This window comes from Varanus komodoensis, unplaced genomic scaffold (assembly GCF_004798865.1).
Source record: "Varanus komodoensis strain SLA01 unplaced genomic scaffold, ASM479886v1 scaffold3, whole genome shotgun sequence".
NCBI classification, from domain to species: Eukaryota; Metazoa; Chordata; class Lepidosauria; order Squamata; family Varanidae; genus Varanus; species Varanus komodoensis.
In genome coordinates, this window is record NW_025335761.1 from 45672085 (window position 1) to 45694128 (window position 22044).

General features: G+C 41.6%; 1 protein-coding gene across 2 annotated transcripts in view; it reads left to right on the top strand.

Annotated features, from left to right (window-relative positions):
- SLC24A4 (solute carrier family 24 member 4) overlaps nucleotides 1-21805 on the top strand; it is a 119588-nt gene extending 97783 nt beyond the window's left edge. For both annotated transcript variants that reach the window (XM_044436352.1, XM_044436353.1), the window contains exons 11-17: nucleotides 1181-1350; nucleotides 3216-3354; nucleotides 13695-13861; nucleotides 16210-16324; nucleotides 18868-18980; nucleotides 20919-20984; nucleotides 21428-21805. In XM_044436352.1, the coding sequence (XP_044292287.1) occupies nucleotides 1181-1350; nucleotides 3216-3354; nucleotides 13695-13861; nucleotides 16210-16324; nucleotides 18868-18980; nucleotides 20919-20984; nucleotides 21428-21580 (923 nt within the window). In that variant the 3' untranslated portion in view covers nucleotides 21581-21805. The remainder of the gene's footprint in view (nucleotides 1-1180; nucleotides 1351-3215; nucleotides 3355-13694; nucleotides 13862-16209; nucleotides 16325-18867; nucleotides 18981-20918; nucleotides 20985-21427) is intronic.
- The last annotated feature ends 239 nt before the right edge of the window (nucleotides 21806-22044 follow it).

A 22044-nucleotide genomic window follows, 5' to 3' on the forward strand; every position in this document is an offset into this window, starting at 1 on the left:
GGAGGCATTGTTATTTTATTATTATTTATTTCATTTCTACACTGCCCCGTAGCCAAAGCTGTCTGGATGGTTTACAACAGTTCATAAAAGCAGTACAATAAAATACTATAAAATATTTCCAAACTACAAAAACTTAAAAGCAAAATTAGAAACAGCTAAAATAACATACAGTGACTATCCCTGTAAAATGCCTGGGATAGCCAGTCCCCTCAGGCCCTTGAACATTTTTGAAGGCCTCTGTATAAGGGCCTTCTCAGTCTGATGCTGATATGGTTGGTGCCAGGCAGGGCTCATTGGGACAGATATTGTAGTTACCCTTTCAACCCTTCCCTCTATTTAAAAGCTGTCAAAAGTCCTAGAAAAAGGGGAGCATGTTTTTGTACCTTCCCAAGTACAGATGTTCAGAAAAAGGCACAAAATTGATTGAGGGTGGGGCGGAAGCTGAGGCTCATGCTGCATACAAGGGACGAATCCCAAAATACCGCTCTTTTATGTGCAGCAGTCCCTTATATCTTTGATTTCACCTGCTAGCTCATCTTTGGATAGTTGTCAAAAGGGGGTGGGGACAACTTTGGATCTTCTTTTGGGGCATATCCAAGGGTGGTACCTGCTGCACCTTCGTAGCAGGCACCTTCTGGAAAGTGGCCAAGCTAAGGCTCCCAATCCCTGTGTTGGTGCAACTGCAAGGGTTCACAGTTGTGTAAGTGTGGCTAAGTCATTTTTAAAAATAGAAGCTTTTTGGACCTTTAAAGGTTCTCAGAGCTATGGACAGCCCTTCCAAGGTGTTAACTTGGGCACTTTGAAGGTTCTGTTTTTGCCTGTCAAAACATGAATTGCAAAAGCTGGCTTCTTTTTTGTGGGGTGGGGTGGGAAGTAAAGAGAAAAAGCTGTGGTGAACTGGAAAGAGTTTGCAATGGCAGCAGGGAGGGGGAGGTAATTTGGTTATCCTAAGGTGTGTCCTGGGCTACCCACAACAGGGCTGGAGGCCAAAAGTGCACAGTGAGCTCTACTGTCTGTCAGGCTCATCATGGGTTGTTTGCATGACAACCAACCCCAACATGGCTTATCGTCAGGGTGGGTTAGTGTGATGTGCAATTGCACCCATTAAGGGGAAGATATGGGTAATGGCAAGAACATAGGAACAAACTGTATAGCTAACCATTGACATTGTGACCAATAGTGAGGGGAACACAACAGTATGGCCAAAATTCCGTTGTGATGGTCGATGAGATTATTTGTTCCAGTCCTCCAAAATACCGCTTTCCTGAAGCTGGCTTGCGAATAATGATTACAAACAAATTTGGGCCAAGGACCAGGCTACGGATGGCAAGCAGGCTAATTATTAATGAGGTAAGAAAGTCATCAACGGAGAAAATAGTTAAAGTGTTGAGTAAGTTACACAATCACATTATTCTTTCAGTTCCATTAAATACTGTGGTAGATTGTTTATGCAGTGACCAAACTGCATGGTGCTTTGCAGAATATTGTTTTTCCAAAAGTCATTGCCCAAAGGAATTTACAGTCTATTTTTTACACTGAGGAGAGAATAGGAAAGAGGAGACATAGGTAAGTTCAGGATAAGAGGAGATGAATGTATGCCAGTTGTTACAGTTGTATTTAATTGAGTTGAATCCAGAATAATTGACATTTAGCATATACCCACTGAAATCAAACTTAATTTAACTGAAATATAATATAAGTCTCATAGATTTTAGTAGGTCTGCTTTGCATGTGAGTAAGTTTGGATCCAATCCAGTGGGCTAGTTCACATGTCACAATAAGGCACCCTGAATATAAAGTACGGTGGGTTGTTTACTCGCTAACCCAACTTATCTCTGACAATTGGATGGTCTGAGGCTTGTTACGGCTTGCCTCTTTCTTCGTCTTCCTACCTACTCCTGTCACTTGTCCCACGAGCCCTTGTGGCACAGCTTCAAGCAGCCTACTCTAATGAGTACAAATGCACTTGTGTAGAGTAGAATATATTTTGTGGACTTGGTTTCCATCTTCAAAGAGTTTTGGCAATATTTAGCATTATTTTTCTTTCCCAGCTTCTGGGAGATTTATGCATAGTTAGCTTTATTTATCTATTTTACTTTTTAGGGAGATTTTGCAAGTTTGCTGAAGTGCAATAAATACTAAAACTTAACATTAACTATGTACACATCTCCCAAATGTGAAAAATAGTGTTACATTTGTGCACATTTCTCTGAACGTGAGAAAAATGGTATTGCTGTTTATAGAGGTGACAAAGTGATGAGTAAATCAACTAGTGTCATTTCAAGATGTAACAGAGAGGGGAATCTGTCATGCCATCATGAAGCACAACCACATTTTCCTGCTACTCTTGCCTGCTGGCTCTGTGGACTTTTTCTCACAAGTCACACACAAGGAACCATGCCAGTCCTGCATGTTGCAATGAACTGCTGAAGCAAACAAACCGAGAAGCCATAGGTGGCTTGTGCCCACTTTACAAACAGCTGAGGAATTGCTCTGCGTTTAGAAGTCTGAGCAAGCAATATTGAAATGAACAAGGCTGACAACTCATTGTCATGTCACGTGAACGATGTCAGTGTTTGAAGTACTTCTTTACAGCTACAATACAGCCGAAGGCATGGCTGACAGAGAGTCAAACAATGAGAGGTACACACAAATGTACGCAGAGAGATTCATCAGCAACAGGAAGCCTTCATATATATGACAAGTGTGTACTAATGATACAAATTAAGCACCCTGTTAAGGTAGACAGAGATCAGATTAAGTCAACCCACGTGCTCTTTTTGTAGGAGACAGAGGATTCCATCCCACAGATACATTTTATTCTGCATTGCATGTGTCCCTCCAGATATTGTTGGACTGCAGCTCCCATTTCCTCCACATCTGGAGAGCATCACATTCCCCATCCCAGCTCTATTGGAATATGTCACTCTGTACTGAGTTATGTTTGATGTCAAGATCTTAAAGAGGGATAATGTTGATAGAAAGAACTAACCCCATGCCTGGAAGTATTTGAATATGAAAGAGAGACTCCTAAGTATAGAATCTATGACATGGGTGAATGTAAACAGCTAACTGGTGGAAGTTAAAAAGTGAATTGTTCAAAAATGCCTTGGGAAAAATATATGCCAAAGTTAAAGATGCAAACATAATTAAAATATAGGGAAACTCTCCAGGAATTTCCACAGTATTCATTGGGTTTGATTAATGTCTTCTAGCGCCAACGACTAATTCATTCTGCTAATGGCAAGCTGATCCAGAATGGGAAACATGAGAATATTGAAAATGGGGCCATCCATGTTGATAACCAAGAAGAGGAGAATGAACATACCAACCTGTCACCATTTTCTCTACCAGGTAAATCTGAAAGGCAAAATATGCAGTGAATAGGATAGCAACATTGCTTTACTATGGTCTCAGTCACCAATACTACCCTCTGTTCAGACAGATTGCTGGGTTGCAGCTCTACCCCTGTATATACAAGGTCCCCTTTCTCTATTCTGTCTTGCATGGTCTAGTCTGCTGGGACCAGCATATTAAGTACATTCAAGTTGCCTATTGTTTGGAAGTTCCCAGCATGAGTGATCTCATCCAGATCTGATATCCCAGGCAAGTACCCCATTTCTGCATAGGTGGAATTGCACACATGTATGGAATTGTCTGCCAGCCATGGTATTCAACTGAATGAGAATTTGTGCTGCTTCTTGGTTTCATATCCATGGATGACACCATTGCAAGGGTAATATGATGTTTTACTATGTTCTCCATCTTTCCACCAAAAATGGCATTCATGCCAGGAAAGGATAGTTCAAGTATATTCAACAGTATTGTGGATATTTTAAGCTAATCTCACTATGCATTTGGGCTCAAGGAAACACCATAGGGCATGGATAGCCCATAGTTATCCAGAATAGATAGGAAAATGTTTTTTCTTTCTCTTTCAAACTGTTAGAATACCAGGTCATCTGATGAATCAAAATGGTAGAAGACTCAAAATGTCTACCAGCTGGGACAGCTTTAAAATGACTAGAGTAGAAAATCCATGGAGGATAAGACTATATATCACTTCTAGTTTTCATAGTTAGATATTACTTGCAGTTTTGGGGACAGTGCATTTTTTATTATCTGTTGCTGGGGAAACACAAGGAAGAGAATGCTTAGTTGTGGGTTTCCCATGGACATATGCTAGAGTAGCTGGGTCATTCTTTTCTTAATTGGAAGTTCTGGATTTCCCCTTCCTATTTCATTCTGGCTTTCCAAAATAGTCTTAATATGCCCTGCAGCAAAAAAATGAGTGGAGGAATGATTGATTCCAGCAATATGAGATGAAATTTTGGGTGGACTTAGCAGTGTTTAAGAAAGTCACTTAGAAGAAGGAATTGACAGAGACAATTGATTTTAAGACAGTGAAAGTCAGTTGAATTAGAGGCATTAATGAACTCCAGGTCAAAGAAACAGGGATGATGGTGTAAAAGGTCAGGAATACTGTTAAAGAGGGGAGCAAGTTAGTGTAGGTCAGTGGTGCACTTAAGTAATTTTAGAGTCGGTATTTTACAGTCAGAGCTCTTCAAATAGAAACTTGAATTATTTCTCTTACTTCTCCTAGCAAGCCCTGCTGCTCCAATTCATTCCACTGGATAGATACCCTATATATTTGCTTAAACCCCTTACCCTAATATAAATCAGTATAACCACTGGATTATGTTATTAAATAGAACCAGTATTTCTGTTTATTCTTTATCAAATTACTATGTGTCCCCAATGCTATGTTCTATAAATGAAGATAACTTGTTTACTCTTATAACTAGCTGTTTTCTAGTCTGGGTGAATTCTAAGACAACCTGTGTCACCTGATGAGATGGTTTTGAATTATCCAGCAAAGAATACAAAAGGGAGGATCCTACTACGGGGGTGGCAGGTGACATCAGTGCTTCTGCTAATAAAGTAGTGCCAGCAGTTTGTCACTGCAGTAGTTCACTCCACTCCACTGCTGGGAGTTTCATAGAGGTATTATTTTCATTGTCATAAAATACAAGGTTATGCAGCAGGGACTGCTTGCTCTTCCCACAGTAATCTAGCTGTTTAATTTAATAGTGCAGAACAAGACTTTTGAGAGAAGAATCATAGCAACTAACAAAATAAAAATAGTGTGTTTTTCTGGTTGGGGTCACACAACATGACAAACAACCCTACATGGTTACCACAGCTTGTGGGGTTTTTTTAACCATGATTTGCCTAACAGACCATCAAATGGTTTCTATGTTATCATGATTTCCATTAGGGTTGGGATGGACCCTTTCAGAAACAGCTCTCTAGCATCTGTGGATTTCTCTTGTGCTCAGACCTGTCCTGCAAAGCAACCTGAGCCAAGAGGAAGTCCACCAGTGCTTGTAGACCTCCAGTTGCATAACTGGCAACCTTCCCCACCTTTAGCAGTGGCGGGTGCAGGAGAAGGGTGCTATGAACAGGTGCTCTAGGTGCCATCCCCAGCAACTAATTCCTTCCCTGCCCACTGCTGCCACCAGGAGCCACTGCAGAAGTGGGGCACTGCTTGTGCAGCATGTGGGACTCAATTCCTGGCAAGTACACTGTGAACTCAGATTGATTGATTGAAGATTTGATAGGCTTCTGAATAACCCGAAAGGGCTCTCTAAGCAGTGTACAACAATAGAATACAAGACAAAACATTATAATTCCTAGTAATATTTTTTTATAAAACTAACTGATGGTAGTGCATGAGATTTTAAAGCAATCAGTTATTAGAACCACATTTCAAAATGTCTACGAAAAAGGACATTCTTCACCTGGCACCAAAAGGAAAATAGAGACGGTGCTTGGTGGAGCTCTCTAGCAAGCCCATTTCAAAGGTGGTGGGCGTCCACTGAGAAGGCTCTTGCTTCCTTTAGGGATGGCTCTTTCAGAAGGACCTCATGCCCAGATCTCAATGGGCAGGTAGGAGTATATGGGAAAAGGCAGTCCTTCAAGTAACCTGGTCCCAAGCTATTTAGGGCCTTGTATGTTAAAACAAGCAACTTGAATTGGGCCCAGGCTTCAACTGGCAATCAGCCCTACATAACACACATTAATCAAGATTCTGGGCCTCTGCAAAGCGGGGAGCCAAGCCCAAGGACTCTGATGGATTCTCATCCCCAAACAAATTCCTTCCAAATCCCTGGTCCTCCTGATGGTGCTGTGCATCAAGGAAACTGGGAAATTCAATCCCAAGGTGCATCACTCCCTGCTTGTGTTGCTTCCTTCTTCCTCATTGGTTCACACATAGAGGTCAGATGGTTGCAGATGCTCCTGCAGTTGGTGCTCTTTCCAGGAGATTCCATGGAAATCTCCAGGGTCATACTAGCACCATGGAATCTATTATCCTGGGTTCAGACAACATGAGAAGCCATGGAAATTTCAGCTAACAGTCCCGCTGCCACTCTCCTCTCACTGTAAAACAGGGGTCACAATCCACTTGGAAGCTTTCCTGCCCAAGTTCCATTGAAGCAAATGATAGCTGCTCAAAAGTAGAATGTCTGCTCTTTCCATGGAACCTGACTATCTCACTGAGTGGTGGCCATTCAAATCTTATGTCAAATCTTTCTTGTAGTCCTTCATGGAATACCACTCTTGCTGCTTGAGCTATTGCTTCTTATGTAGGGTCACCTCTGGCTGTAAACTCTTAGCAACCGCCAGAACAAACAACAGCCATGCAGCAGCATGAAGAAGAGACAAAACATTTTAAGGAACTTTATGACTGAATGTTATTGCCTTCAACCATTTAAAACCAATCTGTGGTTTTGGCTATTGGTTCAGTTGTGATTCAAACCATATCCCGTTTGTTATGTTTCACTGGAAAATGTATTGCCTTTAGTCTGCATTCAGCAAGTAATTCAACTGCAGCTTTCCCCAATCTGTTGCCCTCCAGGCGTTTTGGACTTCTCCTCTCAACATCCTTAGCCTACCTGGCCAATGCTCAGGAGAGTTGGGAGTTGTCATTCAAAGGGACCAATTTGGAGAAGATGACCAGTACCTGGCTCTTCTGTCCACCCCAAATTTTAGATAGCTTTATAACCCCAAAGGGGTTTTTCGGTAATGTGACTAACCTTATAAATAGATTAGAGTGTCCTACATCTAAGCCTTTTTAATAGAATATATAATACTTTGAATTAGGGACTGAGCTGTTGGTTATGCTGGTGGCATAATCTGAATTTAGTTACTCAGCACTTTTAAAAAAGTGAACATCCCTTAGGACAGTTTTTGCATGGTTGACCGCATTGGATAGTTTTGCTTCAGACTACAAAAGAGTAATAGCTAGATTAAGAATTCAGAAGGTTACGTAAAAGCTGTGGAGACCCATGGCTTAAAATGACTAGTTATTTTTATTAATATTTTTAGCAGTTGATGCTCTTCTGTTGACCTTTTTAATATTCCATATATGCACACTCATCTGAACTGGTAGACTAGTTGGAAGGGATCTATGTCTCTATGTTTGAAACAGGAATTACCACCACAAGATGTTGGGGCTGACCCTGAAACTTCTGCATGCAAAGTGCATGTTGTACCCCGGAGCTGCGGCACTTGGCTAAATAGTTAAGAATCAGTTGCTTGATCAAACAGGCAAAGCATATCTTTGATTACGGCAAGTACTGTTCTTTGTTAAAATAAAGGTTCTGCTTTCTTAAAAATAAATAGGAAGTGTTTGGGGTTTGAAGAGAAAATGGATGGTAGAATGTCTCTTTAGATACTTTTGTTGTTTCCTGGAAAGTGACCTAGCCTGCTTTCATGGAAAACTCTGCACCAGTTTTTAATGTATCCTTAGCCTCAGTTTCTAAATGTAACCAAAACAGGCTTCTCCGTCACATATTATTAATTTGAGGAAAAGAGAAAGCTATTCTACTGTTCACTAAGGAGTCTGTATGGCTTAGGTGCAAAATTTGGCATCTGGCATGGAATCCAACATTCTGGGGTTTCAGTGTTTGGGGACTGCTTGGGATTTTTTAAATGCAAAAGTCTAGGTTGTCTGGTTTCTTGATTTAGTTAGTTGACAGCTTATGTGTGAATTCTCATAAGAAAGGGAGGTACTGCAAAGAGCAATTATCCTTCCGGGCATCTAATTGTGAACATGTGCTCCATTGTGGAACATGTGCTCCATTATGGCTGCGTGAGCATCATGGAGGATCCTTGGATAGTGCCCTTAACATTACTGGTACTTGGTGTTGAATATTTGTTAGATGTATACTCTGCCTTTCTTCCAAAGAGCCCAAGGCAGCATCCATAGTCCTCCTCCTCTCCATTTTATCCTTACAACAACCCTGTGAAGTAGATGATACTGAGAGTCAGTGACTAGTCCACAGTCAGCTCCTGAGCTTCATGGTTGCATGGAAGTTTGAACCTGGGTCTTGCTTCTTCCAGTCTGACTCTCTAACCACCACGCCATGCTTTTCCAGTGCCAGTGTGGCGAAATTGTACAGGTGTTAAGCCACAGAAAGGAAGATCTGGGCTCACATCCCCATTTGAACCCTAATTCAGTGTGATGGTAGCATAACTGGTACCTTGGCATGAGGGCAGTCTAAGCCTTTTCTCTGGAATTCCTAACGCTTATCCATTTACTATGCAAAAGTAGTCATGATGGTCCATGAGGAGAAAAAAAAATCCATAGTTTGACAATACTAGTTTTGGACCCAACCAAAATGTTGCAGATTTTGTGCACCTTTGAAGTTCTCCAGAACTCTTCATCTGTCAGGGTTGTCCATCTCTCTCTTCTCCAAGAACAAATGCAGGCATTGATCTTCTAACTATTAGCTTTTATTTATTTAACACTTGTATACCGTCATAATAGCCACATGGCTCTCTGGATGATTTACACAGTAAAAATGGTAAGGCAAACCAGAAAGAGTAGCTTTCAAGTACAAATTAAGTGTACTAGAAGGATCGGTAACGAGAAACAAGCTTAGTCAGAATGCTAGATAATCCATATATCAAGGAAATGCAGCCTCATGAAAAAAAAGTTGATCTCAGACTAAGGGTCCCTCCTAACATGCGTTCCTGTTGCTTTAGAGTCAGCTGCTTAGAACACCTTTGTTCTTCCTTTTTCAAGTGATGCCTGGCTCTGGGATGGGTCGTGCCCATTCTGCCCATCTGCTCCTCATCAGGCATGCTTTGGCCTTCCACAGTGTTTGTCTCTGACTCTCTTTCTTTCTATCTCTAGTTCAGCTGGTTTCAGCTATGAGTTGCACCTTCTCAACTGAATAGGAATCCCTTGAAAGCTCTTTAGTTGCAGGGACCAATCCCTACATCATAAGGCTAATTGGTGTAAAGAGAAAAGGATGGGGAAAGAAAAAGTTTCCAAAATTGGGCCACATCCATTTTAGAATGGCTCTTGAGACTGCAGAAGTGATGAATTGCAGCACAGTCTTATTCATGTTTAGATGCAAAAAGGTCCTACAGTGTTTAGTATTTTGCAGACAGCCATTTTTTGCTGTGTGAATATGCATAGGGTTATGCCTTTAGTCACAGGTAGGTGTTGCAGGCATCAGCTAGGGACTTGAAACAAAGAAGCAGTGCCTTGTCCCCATTTCTTGAATGCTAGAATAACCCAGATCCATGTCTTGCTTTGGGAAAAACACACAGGTTTCTGGAAAGGTAAAAAGCAAAAGTTAAGGAAAACATGTTGTTCTATATATTAGGAAAGCTGTTGTATTTCAGTATTTTCTGTATTGTCCTCTATTTGAAAAACTTAATATTGGTGATTTAAGAAAATTCCCAGATGTAGCACATGTTTCCAATATGGACAGGCAAAGGTCTTGCCTTTTTTATGAATTTCTGTTGAATGTGGCTGGGGGATTTCTGAGTTACCTTTTAGTTGCACATTGAATAAATTCCCTCTTCCTGTTTCTGTTCCTGTTGCTGTGTGAGGAAGAATTTTCTTGTTTCTTTTTTTCTCAATGAGTCCTCCCACCCTCTTTTTAAAGTGAAATAACAAAAGAAAGAAATATCAGTTCTGGTCTTGAGAGATGCTGTGGATGTGAGCAGAACTGAAGAGGGTAAAACATCAGGAAAAGGAAGCATTCATTTCTACCCACCATTTCACCTTTTTAACCCCCCCCCACTCTTCATTTCAGCCTACATTCAGTCATATTATACTAGAGATTACCAAACAACAGTCTTAGCACTTTAGAAGTTAAGTGAAACTAATTTAGGGTACTGTCCTCTTCATGTTGGACAAAGAAAAATTATACAGCCTACAGCATCTCCCAACCAACCATACTGGGGACTGTTGGTTGTTTTGCTACCTAAACATGCATATGCTTGAATGCTTATTTGTGAATAAAACACAATGGAAGGTTAAAAACCAATCAGCCATTCTAAAATTAACAACAGTTTCAGGAGTTTTTAAAATAGAAATCTAGAAACATAGAACCAAAGTGAATCAGAAGGGAACTCCTGGGCCATCTAGTCTGACCCCCAGCTCCAGCAATGCCGTAAGAGTTCTTCCCACAATGCCCTCTCTACAGATACTAGCTCTCAATTTACCACAGTCTGATTTCATGCACTTTACCGCCAATAATGCTGAGGTCTGCCACTGTCCCAGCTTGTCTGGGCCTCAGTTATGAAGCTGGCTGCATGACCCTGCATCAGGGGTTATCTCTCAGTCCAACTTTGGGGATGGCCAAAAAAGTAGATACAATTTCCCGTAAAGAGGACAAAAGAGGATGCAAGTTTGCATCAAATTTTCATATGCTAATCTAGGTCAGTCTGTGCAATTTTAGAAACAATAACCCTAATTTAGACATGAATACAGTGCATCTGACTAAAGTGGGGGTGGGGGGAGAAAGAAACCAGTTGATCTGTGGGCTCCACAGTGTACCTTCCGTGTGCTAACTGTTGATGGGAAGCATCAAGGCCCTGCTGCTTTCTCCTCTTGGTTGTGTTTGATGTTTAAACCAGACCTGCATTGGCAGCCCTTCAAACAGAGGTCTCCTTCAAAGAGAGGAATGTCCTCTGACAGCCCTTGGCATAGAGAACTGACACATGGCCACCCTGCTGGGTGGAAAATCTGCTGTGCATCTTGGAGAAAATGTGATAGACAGAATCTCATGCTAATATGTGTGCTTCCTCAAGTGTTGCTTTTAATATAAAATCGTCATAACAGTGCTTATCTTCCTTTAAGGTGACAAACACCCACAAGTCTTCCCTGTTCCCATGTAGCAATGTCCCATCTTCTCATAGACCTGTTTCCTCCTCAATTGTTAACTGGGGAGCGGGAACTCCTCAGGGTTCAGTCCTGGTCCCAGTGCTCGTCAACATTTTCATTAATAACCTGGATGAGAAAGTGCAGGGAACAATTATCAGATTTGCAGAACACACAGAACTGGGTGGGATAGCTAGTACCATAGAAGACAGAAGTAAGATTCAAGGTAACCTTGACAAGTTGGAATGCTGGGCTGAAAACAAAGGAATGAAATTCAGTAGGGACTAATGTCAAGTTCTGAACCTAGAAAAAAGAAACGATGCATTGTTACAAGATGAGGGATACTTGGCTCAACAATACTGCAAGGGAGAAGGATCTTGGAATTGTTGTATATCACAAGCTGAATGAGTCCATAATGCGATGTGGCTGCAAAAAGGGCCAGTGCTATTTTCAGCTGCATTAATGGTCTGCAGAAGTCACAAAGAAAGAAGTCCTAGACTGAGCCTCACCAAAAATACCATTTGAAGCCAAGATCACCAAAGAAAGACTGTCATACTTTGGCCATGTCATGAAAGCTGACTCACTCAAAGAGCCAATCATGCTGGTAATGATCAGCAGATAAAGGAGAAAGGGCCCCATTGACACCATAAAGAAAGATACTGGGGTGGACATGGTGGTCTTGAAGGAAGCAGTGCAAGACAGAGAGGCATGGAGAGCAATGATCCATGGAGTGGCCAAGGGTCGGACATGACTGAATGGTTGATGATGATGACAATGATACTTCCAAATCCCAGGAAGTACTAGTTCCCCTTTACTCAGCACTGGTTAGGCCTCCTCTGGAGTACTATGTCCAGTTCTGGGCAGCACAGTTTAAGAAGCTGAAAGGGGTTCAGAGGAGGGCAACTGTAAGGGTCCGAGACATGGATGGCAGGTATTACATAGATGCACCAGGACTCAGGAACTAGAACTAAGGTGAAGCAAGTCCAGTGTTCAAGAATCAGTCCAGTAACAGATCCAGGTCATAATCCAGAACAGGCCAAGATCAGAACCAGGAGTAGACAGTGGAGTCCAGTAAGCCAAAATGTAGTCAGAGCAGGGCAGAGGTCAGGAATTGGTAAATCAACACAACAAGGAGCAGGTGCTTAGGGGCAGGCAAGATCCGACACACAAAGAAGGGCTTCAGACGCTGTGAACAAGTGTTGCTAAGGCAGCTCCTGGAGTGGAAGAGCCAGCTCTTAAATAGCTGCATCCCCAGGACTCCCAGGTGGTGACCATGAAGGCCCTGGCAGATGCAGTAGAGTCTGGGACCAATCTTTCAACTACCAGGCTCATCATCCTGTTTCTAGCCCAGTAGATGGAGCCCTGGAGCTGCCCAGATCCTGACCACAACAAGGATGATCCAGGAACTGCAAACAAAGCCCTATGGGGAGAGATTGCAGAACTGGACATGTTTAACCTCGAGAAGATTGAGAAGATTTATGGCATTCTTCCAACTTGAAAGGTTGATCTCAATTATCCCAGAGTGCAGGACATGAAGTAAAGGACTCAAGTTACAGGAAGACAGATTCTGGCTGGACAACAGAAAGAACCTCCTCACTGTTAGAGCAGTACAACAATAGAACCAATGGTCTAGGGCAGTTGTGGGCAATCCCACACTAGAGGCATTCAAGATGCAGCGGGACAGCCATCTGAGAGGAATGGTTTAACTTGGAGTCCTGCACTGAGCAGGAGTTTGGGCCTAGTGGCCTTCTGGCCTGTTCCAGCTCTACTGCTCTATGATTTTTAAAAGGAAATGTTGAAGTCCATTTGTTTCCTGTTTCAATGAAATTCTCTCCTGCCAGATAATAGAGTAGAAGTAAAGTTTCCCTGCATTACCCGAGGGCAAGATATGGTGCTACTATTAGCACTCGGCAAAGGTCAGCACTGAGGAAGTCCTCCAACTTGAGCTTTCACAGGCAACACCTTTCTTTACCAGATGCATAAAACTAACATTGCAGGGTATATTTGCACACATGTTGAAGTAAAGTGAGTAAAAAGGTATGAGCAAAATATGCTGACATGCCTATAAGGCAACAACAGATAAATGGTTTAATAAATACAGGTGATCTATATTTTTCTGTCCAAGAAAGCAGGCAAACAAATGGTGAAACTGTGCAGTGTAAAGGAAACACATGGTTCATAATGCTAATCTGAGTTTTGTTTTGAGCAATCACTGTAGTATCAAATGGAGCCAATTCATTACATGTTTACTTCTTTCTTTGTTTTCAGGGTGTTCATGTTTCATGTGCCTTTGCTATTTTGAGAATCAAGACACGGTCAGTGTAGCACAACCAGGCCTTGCTCCAAGGAAAAAATCCATTTATTTCATACTGGGATTTTAAATGCTGTCCCCTAGGCATCTCATTCTCTTTTGAAATGTGCGACTGCAACAGTGTCTTCAGTTTTTTTTCTTTAATTATGTTTAAATATAGAAATATGACTTTGCACCTTTCTCTTTCTTGTAATCCAGATGGAAAAATGGACAAAGTCAAATGGATTCTGACTTGGCCATTGATATTCCTTCTGTTCTTCACCATCCCAAACTGCAGCAAGCCACGCTGGGAGAATTTTTTCATGCTGACTTTCATCTTATCCACTCTTTGGATAGCTCTCTTTTCCTACTTTATGGTCTGGCTGGTGAGTGAGTTCTTATTTTTGAACATAAATATTTATTTTGAAATAAAGTTGATACGCAGTTATCAACAAGGGAGAACAGCCTGTAAGAATACAAAATGGTAGCTGGTTAAAACAAAGAAATACATTCCTTCAGTTTTCTACAAGTACTTGCCATCACAACAGTGTCAAATACGCCATATTTACAGTGCAGCTCTCTTTTTTAGCAATCGTTATGCTTGACCAACCCTTGAGGTAAGCCAGGGATGAAGGCATTCATAACATTTTAAGAACAGTGAGTCTGTTTGAGAAGAGCCCTCATTGTGTTTAATTCTCGTACCCAGTGTCAAGGTCTGAAAAAAACAAAACTTATTTCTGAAAGTTTACAGGAATATCTGGCAGTGAGTGCCTCTTGATTGGCTGGAACTTGTATTGTCCCTAAGTCATCTCCCTTCCCAATCTGGGAACTAGTTTTGCAAGATTTTAAATAAGCATATTTTGGGGGTAAAGCAAAATATGGGAAAATAAGAAGACAAACATTCATTTATTCAACCAAAAATGTTAACATAACTCCAAGCATCTGGTTTCATAAGTGGCCAGTGCTTATGGTGAACAGGTACATTATCAGTAATCAGGGAACCCAACATACAGTTCAGTCGACAGCATCACTGAAGCCATATCCCCTTGATGAAAACTATCTTCAATTCTATCTGTTGATTCTTGGAAGAAGAATCACATTGGGGGCTAATGGGTGGATAGCAGCAGCTCTTGGAGTGGCTTCTGCTCTAATGTTATACCTGTTTCATGGTCAAGAGAAAATATTGTCCCTCTAAGAGGTGAGTTTTTGTGGTGGGTAAGGGGAAAGAATGCACAAAATGGTTCTCTTTTCCAGTTTTGTTTTGACCTAGACTTCTATTTCAGGCATTTGTAACAAATTCCCCTGTTTGTGTTCTAGAATAGCACATTCAAATATTATACAACGCAATAGCTTTGAATGTTGGGTGGTATAGAAATTTAATAGTTATTAATAGCTGTATGATACTTTATGGCCATTATCATTGGTTTTTCACTTTATTTTTATTTTATATAATTTATATAATTTTCTAATATAGTATTAGAAAAAATAACAAATTGTGGTAAAGAAGAGTTTAGCCTTTCAGAGGAAACAATAAAATTCATCAACACTAACCATCTCTTTAAAAGACTGCTCAATTTTGGCTTCCTTTTTCCTGCTGGTCGATTTCAACGTTGATGCCAAATCCAGCATTTCCTTCCCAGCTACTCTTGCAAAGAAGACAGTCTTCATGGACCCAGACTTTTCGTGCCGAAGGCTTTTTCACTTTGCATATTAATAATATTTATGCCAGTTAATATAATAAAAGCTCTAAGCACCATACATATAATAGTTTTAAATATCACTGTTGATGTGTACTATTAACAATAATTCTAATAATAAAAAGCAATGCAAGTACTAATGATCTTGCAAAAATACTAGGGTTGGTTTTGCACTAGTGTAACAGTCACTGCGGGGTCAGTCACCACTCATGTAATGCTTTCTCACAGAGTGGAAGGTGGTATGACAGAGGTACTCTTGGCCAGGAATCATCATATCTTCACCTCTGTGGTCATACAGCGTGGATTTTTTGTTGCACATCAAAACCCTGCAGAGCCTCTTTGATTAGAGGGGATGATGGGCAAGTGTGCATGGTAGCCTTCCCCTGAAATTATGGCCCACTGCCACTGTTCTCTGCTAGATGGTTCTGTCTCTTGCTCATCTTATGCCCACAGCAAGCCTGAGAGGTGCATGGGGCTGAGAGACGGAACAGTCCCGAGTTCCCCTAGTGAGTTAAAGGGCTGGGTGGGGATTTGAACCTGTTTCACCAGGTCTGGCTCACCACCTGGTACGCCACAGTGACTTCCTTCACTAAGCAAAAATGAGGCATGACAGATGGAGAAGAAATGTGTGTTCTGGAAGGTGCCCAGATATATTGCAACTAAACTATCCCAGACCTAGCTTAGGTACAAATTGCCAGTTGATAAAGTGTCTGGCACCTCATAAAGGCACACTCCACAGGGAACATCTCCTGCACAACTCCCATTAAGAGAGTGGGAAATACACAAAAGCTTTAGCTTTGCTCTGCACAGTTCTTCTCTCATGATCAGCCGCGCTGTCTGCAAACCAATTTGTTTTCTTCTAGGTGGTTAGTCAGACTTGCTGGCATTTAGTTTCATTACTGAAATTCTCTTCTGCTTGATTCATACTGACACCCACACACTCAAGGAGTTTGGTGGTTGATGAATCTTACTGTGAATGCAAGACAGAAAGTGTTCTCTATTGTTTTCCAACTACTGTGTTTTCCTTTGTTGCATAGGTTACAGTGATTGGTTACACTCTAGGGATACCTGATGTTATCATGGGAATTACTTTCCTCGCTGCAGGAACCAGTGTACCAGACTGCATGGCCAGTTTAATTGTAGCCAGACAAGGTATGTAGTGCAGAGAAATGCTGCTTTTGCTCTCTCCATTAATAGGCAGGCCCCTTACTTTTGTGATATACAGACATGGCTGGCATTATTTTAGAATAAGATTGGGCAAAATGAGGTTGGTTCACATTTAGTACTAATTAGCACTTCCTGAATGAACATGTGGCTTATGGCACAGTTGGTTTTCACAGATTTTGCAGTCAAGTTTGCCAATGTAGAAATGTATGCAAATGCATGTACATCAGAAATGGTGTGCAAAACTACATGCATTCAAGATAATAGCACATCAAAAAGGCTTATTTTAAGGGAATGCCTTTTAAAATGTGCATATTAGGAACCATTGCATATAAAATATGTATTGATTTTTTTAAAAAAGGCAAACTGATGGGGAAACCAGCTAGAACTTAGAAGTGAACATGCAAGCATACAAGGCAAGACAGACAGATCCACTCATCTTCAAGACACCATATATGTCTAAAGTAGGGCTGCAGAACTTTTAAGGCACAGTCCTATGCATGTTTAGACAGAAAAGGGCCTATGGTTTCCACCACGGGCATGCTGGGAGTTGTAGGCCTTTTTTCTGTTCAGTTAGGCATGGGATTGTGCCCCTAGGGCACAATTGCCTGACATACTCTGGATGGCCATAGGATTACTTGGAGTCCCATTCCAAGGTTTCCTGGAACTGTAGCTGGAACTCCTAACATGGAACAACTCTTGTCCTGCCCACTTAACAGCACTAGCTCATTTCTGGGGTTAGAAATTGGCCTTGCAGAGGTCTAAAGGAGGGCAAGGGGGGGGGGGAGGCTGAGGATGATGGTTTACACCGCACCTAAATGGCGGTCCTGATTTCCCCCTACATGGTGCTCCCTCCAGATGGCAGAAAATAGTCATTTAGATCAAAATAGAAGGCACAGAGTGCTCTCCTCTTGCCTTGCATTGTGTATGTGTGAGCTTCTGTGTTGCTGTTATTATTGCATTGCATTTATATCCTATTATTGCATTTTTTCTCTCTCTCGTGAGGATCCCATGGTAGCTTATCTAGCCCCATGCTAGCTTCACCACCACAACCCTCTAAGGTAGGCTAGAGTGAGTGACTGGGCCAAAGTTTCCCAGTGAGCTTCATGGCTGAATGGGGTCTAGAACCCAGAGCTCCTGGATCTCCAAGGTCCCCAGTCCAACACTCTAACCACCACACCACACTGGCTCTCACTGTTGAGAGGCTTACATGTACCAAGAATGGACAACATCAGATTGGGCCCATAATCAATTAAAGACTTGCTTGGATCCAACCCCACTTAGTTGCACTGGGTCCTACTGATAGCACATGTGCTGGCTGGGGAATTCTGGGACTTGTAGGACTTCTCTGTATCTAAATTTTATGGACTTGCAAACTTGCTGTATACATTCTTTAGACTAAAAGGGTACCTCAATTAATTGTGCTGACAATTAGGTAGGTAGAGTACTAGGTAAAGTTAGAGAGTGATGGAGGAATAGCTCTTCTAAGATGGCACCAACTATCTCATTTGTTATTTATGCTTTCATTAGAACCAATGTGGTGTAGTGGTTAAGAGCATGGGACTGGGACTCAGACGATCTGGGTTCTAGTCCCCGCTCAGCCATGGAGCCAACTGGGTGACTTTGGGCCGGTCACAGACTCTCAGCCCAACCTACCTCACAGGGTTGTTGTTGTGGGGATAAGATGGAGGAAGAGAATGATGTAAGCTGCCTCGAGCCCTTTGTAGGAAAAAGGCAGGGTATAAATAAATAAATAAATAAATAAAACATTACTGGTTTGCATATTACTGCAAGTACTTATAAAAACTGGCTAGCTGCTCCGTAAGAGAAGCAACCCCTCCCCCGCAAGCTCTCAAGAGGGAATCCATGATGTAAACAAAAAATGCACCTTTTTTGCTTCAGAAATATGGCTTTATACGTTTGATTCATTAATTAATTATAACTGTAACTATAATTATTTACTCCAGTGACGGCCCTTGTCTAAAATGTTGGGCTCGGGGTCTGGGAAGCTACTTGTAATCATGCATGGGGGCATTTGGGCATGGCTAGTAGAATCCCCCCCTTTCTCCCCTTTGATGCCATACCTTAAGGTGTGCTGAGTCTTCTAGCCCTCAAACATGGTTTGCCATGTGGAATGGGGAATCCCATACATGTCTGCTTAGAAGCAGGTGCCACTGAATTCAGTGGAGCTTACTCCCAGAAAAGTCTACACAAAGATTGCAGCCCCAGGTTCCAATCTTATACCCAATTAACTGAGAGGAAGCCCCATTAAATTTGGTGAAACCTACTCCTGAGTAGACATGGATAGAATTTTCCTGTTAAGCTGAATGTGTCTAGACATTGATTGATTGATTGACTGGTCAATCAATCTTATAGACCGCTTAAGTGGTTTGCAAGAATTGTCTAAGTGGTTTAAAATGGGCCTTTCTTTGCACAGAACATCAACTTGTTCTTTTTCCTTCTTGCTTATAAAAAGAGCCATTGCATGACTCAAAGCACTGCTTTTAATGGTGAAATGCTTTCCCACTCAGGTCTAGGTGACATGGCCGTATCCAATACAATTGGCAGCAATGTGTTTGACATTCTTGTGGGCCTCGGCGTGCCCTGGGGTTTGCAGACCATGGTGGTTCATTACGGTTCAAACGTATGTATATAAAAGTAGAGTTTCCATCTCCAGACCTCTTCTTACTAAAGCAAATACGGGTGAAAAACTATTATTTTGGCACTGCCTTAGTGTTCAAATTCTCTGTGGGTGCAAACCATTGAAAATTCACCACACATGAAAACCCTTTCTCTAATGCAGTCCCTTTGTAGCCTAGCGGTTTGTGGGCAGATCCCCAACTATCATGACACCATTGTCACCAGAAGAGTTTAACCCTCCTGTAAGGTAGTGAAGGTCCTAACTTTTTCTCACTATACACAGGGACTTAGTCAGAACTGCTGCCTCACCTGTTGCGCAAGGCAAGCACAATCCAACTTCCAGCAGCTGGCCAAGACACAAAACAGCAAGACGCTCCTCGCCCTGAACCCTGTGCAATAGCAGAGGGGACTTGGCAGTGTCCTTCTGTTTCATTGGAGCAGAGTCAGCATTGAGCCCATGCCCAGCAAGACTTGCTCATCAAGTTGATACCTGTTGGGAGTCCATGCTCAGCATGACTTTCACTATTGCACCTTGCTTGTTTCCTTGCTTCTGAGTCTGTCCCAGGTGCTATTGGTGGTGGGAAACAGAAGCAGCAGGTGCCACTTTCTGCTTGCTCACTTGCTCCCTGCCTGTCAAGCTAGCAAATGGTATGAGTGATGAGAAAGAAGATGAGAAGCAATAGCAGCTGGAAACAATGACACTGGAAAGATAGACTCACTGAAGGAGGGGGCCCCCAGGTTGGTACTGCGTAGGGGCCCCAAATAAGGGGAGTGGCACCAACAGCTCTTGCTTAGTTAAGGCACTGAATAAACCCAATGGGTTGCTCTTGGTGCTGATTGTACGTGTCCATTCAAGCCTTCTCACCAGGTTCTCAAGATGGTTTTTTAGTCCCTAAGTAGATAGCTTTAAGGACTTCTGTTGCTAAGGCTGTAGCATTGCCCTTGCTCCAGAGTGCTCCTGACAAAGGCATAGAGAAAAACACAGGGGTCTTTGTACTATGAGAAATAAAACTAAATATTCTAATAATGTTCTTACAAGTTTATGATATCAGCACCTTTGGAATACTGTATGCAAAAGAGATATTGTAGAGCTGGAAAACAGCGATGAAAATGCAGACTTGAAGTGCCATTCTCATGGCTAGGGATCTGTCTTCAGAGAACTTGCTTAAAGGGGCAACGGAAACTAACAGGGCTGGAGTGATTCCCCTGTGAGAGAAGTTTACAATGCTTGGGTCTCTTTCACTTAGTAAAATCAGAATTCAGGGGTATGATAAATGTGGATAGAATTATGCATGAAATGAAGAAAGTGCATAGGAAGAAAGTTTTTCTCCCTTTCTCATAACACTGCAACCTAAAGTTGTATGGAGGGAGATTTAGGACAGAAAAAATACTGTACTTCTTCATGCATCACATAAACATGGAATTTGCTACAGCAACATGCAGTGGTTGTCCAATAACTTGGACAGCTTTTTAAAAGGCTTAGTCATTAGATTGATGGAGGATAATCTGAATATTACCTTCATTGTCAGAAGTGGTAGGCCTCTAAATTCCTGTTGCTAGGGAACACAATTGGGCTCATGTCCTTTTAGTGAACTTCTTATTGGCATCTGGTTGGCTACTGGGATGCAGGACTAGATAGGCCTTTGGTCTGCTCCAGCACATCTCTTTTTATGTTCTTATATAAGCACACGGACCTTCTCTCTCTCTCTACCTATTTGAAGCTGATATTTTGCTGTGTAAACAAACGCGATCTTGTTTGCCCCAACTAGAGGCATGGCAAAACTCCCATTGACTTCAAATGAGCAGACAGTTTTGTATTGACTTTGTTGGGAATTAAATCTTATCTTCTTACACATAAAATAGCAGTTTGCTGCCTAGTACATGCCTGAAGTATCCTAAGTATTTTAAAACGACATACATATTTTTATTCTGATTTTCACAGGTTATGATAAACAGCAAGGGACTAGTCTATTCTGTTGTGCTTCTCCTGGGGTCTGTAGCTCTTACTGTAAGTATGTTTTTGTTGTGTTAGTCATTTAGTGAAATCAGTATGATGTATCTATGTAATATGAATGCGATTCTCATCCCTTCATGTATTTTTAGATGAAATTCACTGAAATCCATGAAGCATCCCAAGAGATGGGCTGTCCTTGACATTTTAGGCAATGCTAAAGCCAGCTGTCAGTCTGCCTTGACAACAGTGCTGGACAGTTAATTCTTTAGAGCTGTCACCCAATTAAGAAACTCTTAATTAATCACATGAGTGATGGATTAGTCAGAATCCCCTCTTCACTCAGGAGCTTCTGACAGCATCTCAGCTTCTGCTGGAAGGAGCTGAAAGAAAACATGGAAATCAGTTTCCTTGTGCACATGCCAAAATTGAATTTAAAGAGCCTGTTTTTCACTTTTAGCATTTACTTTCTTCAGTTCCTAATTGCTTCAATCTTACAGGTTGCTGGGATCCACATCAATAAATGGAAACTTGATAGAAAACTGGGCCTCTACGTGCTTGTCCTTTATGCCATCTTCTTGTGTTTTTCAATACTGATAGAGTTTAATGTCTTCACTTTTGTCAACTTTCCAATGTGCCGAGAAGAGGATTGAAAGAAACTGCCGAGGGACATCATCTGGATCTATTGTGCTATACCTGACAGGAGACATCTTACATTTCTACCTGCTTTTTATCCAAACTCAGTGTCTTTCCTGCTTCATCACCTTACAAGCACTTTTCCTTTACTTAGGAGGAAAACAGAAGAGTAACTGAATAACATGCAAGCTCAAGGCAACCAAAGCATTTTCTTCTTTTTCCTCCTCTTTGGATATTACTGTTCCGTCAAGCAGCTCTGTGGATCACATGCAGAACTTGCAAAAGCCCAGTGATTTTCATTGTCTTTTAGGCAGATGAGCATCATGTACAGCAAATTTAACATGATGTCTGGTAAAAACACACACATATTTATCTTTTTTATTATTATTGCATATGACTTTTCAAAGAAGAAGAAAAGAAAATGGGCCAGGATTTTCTCTTGGTTCGTTTGAAGCAACTCAGCCATGCACTCTAATGCACT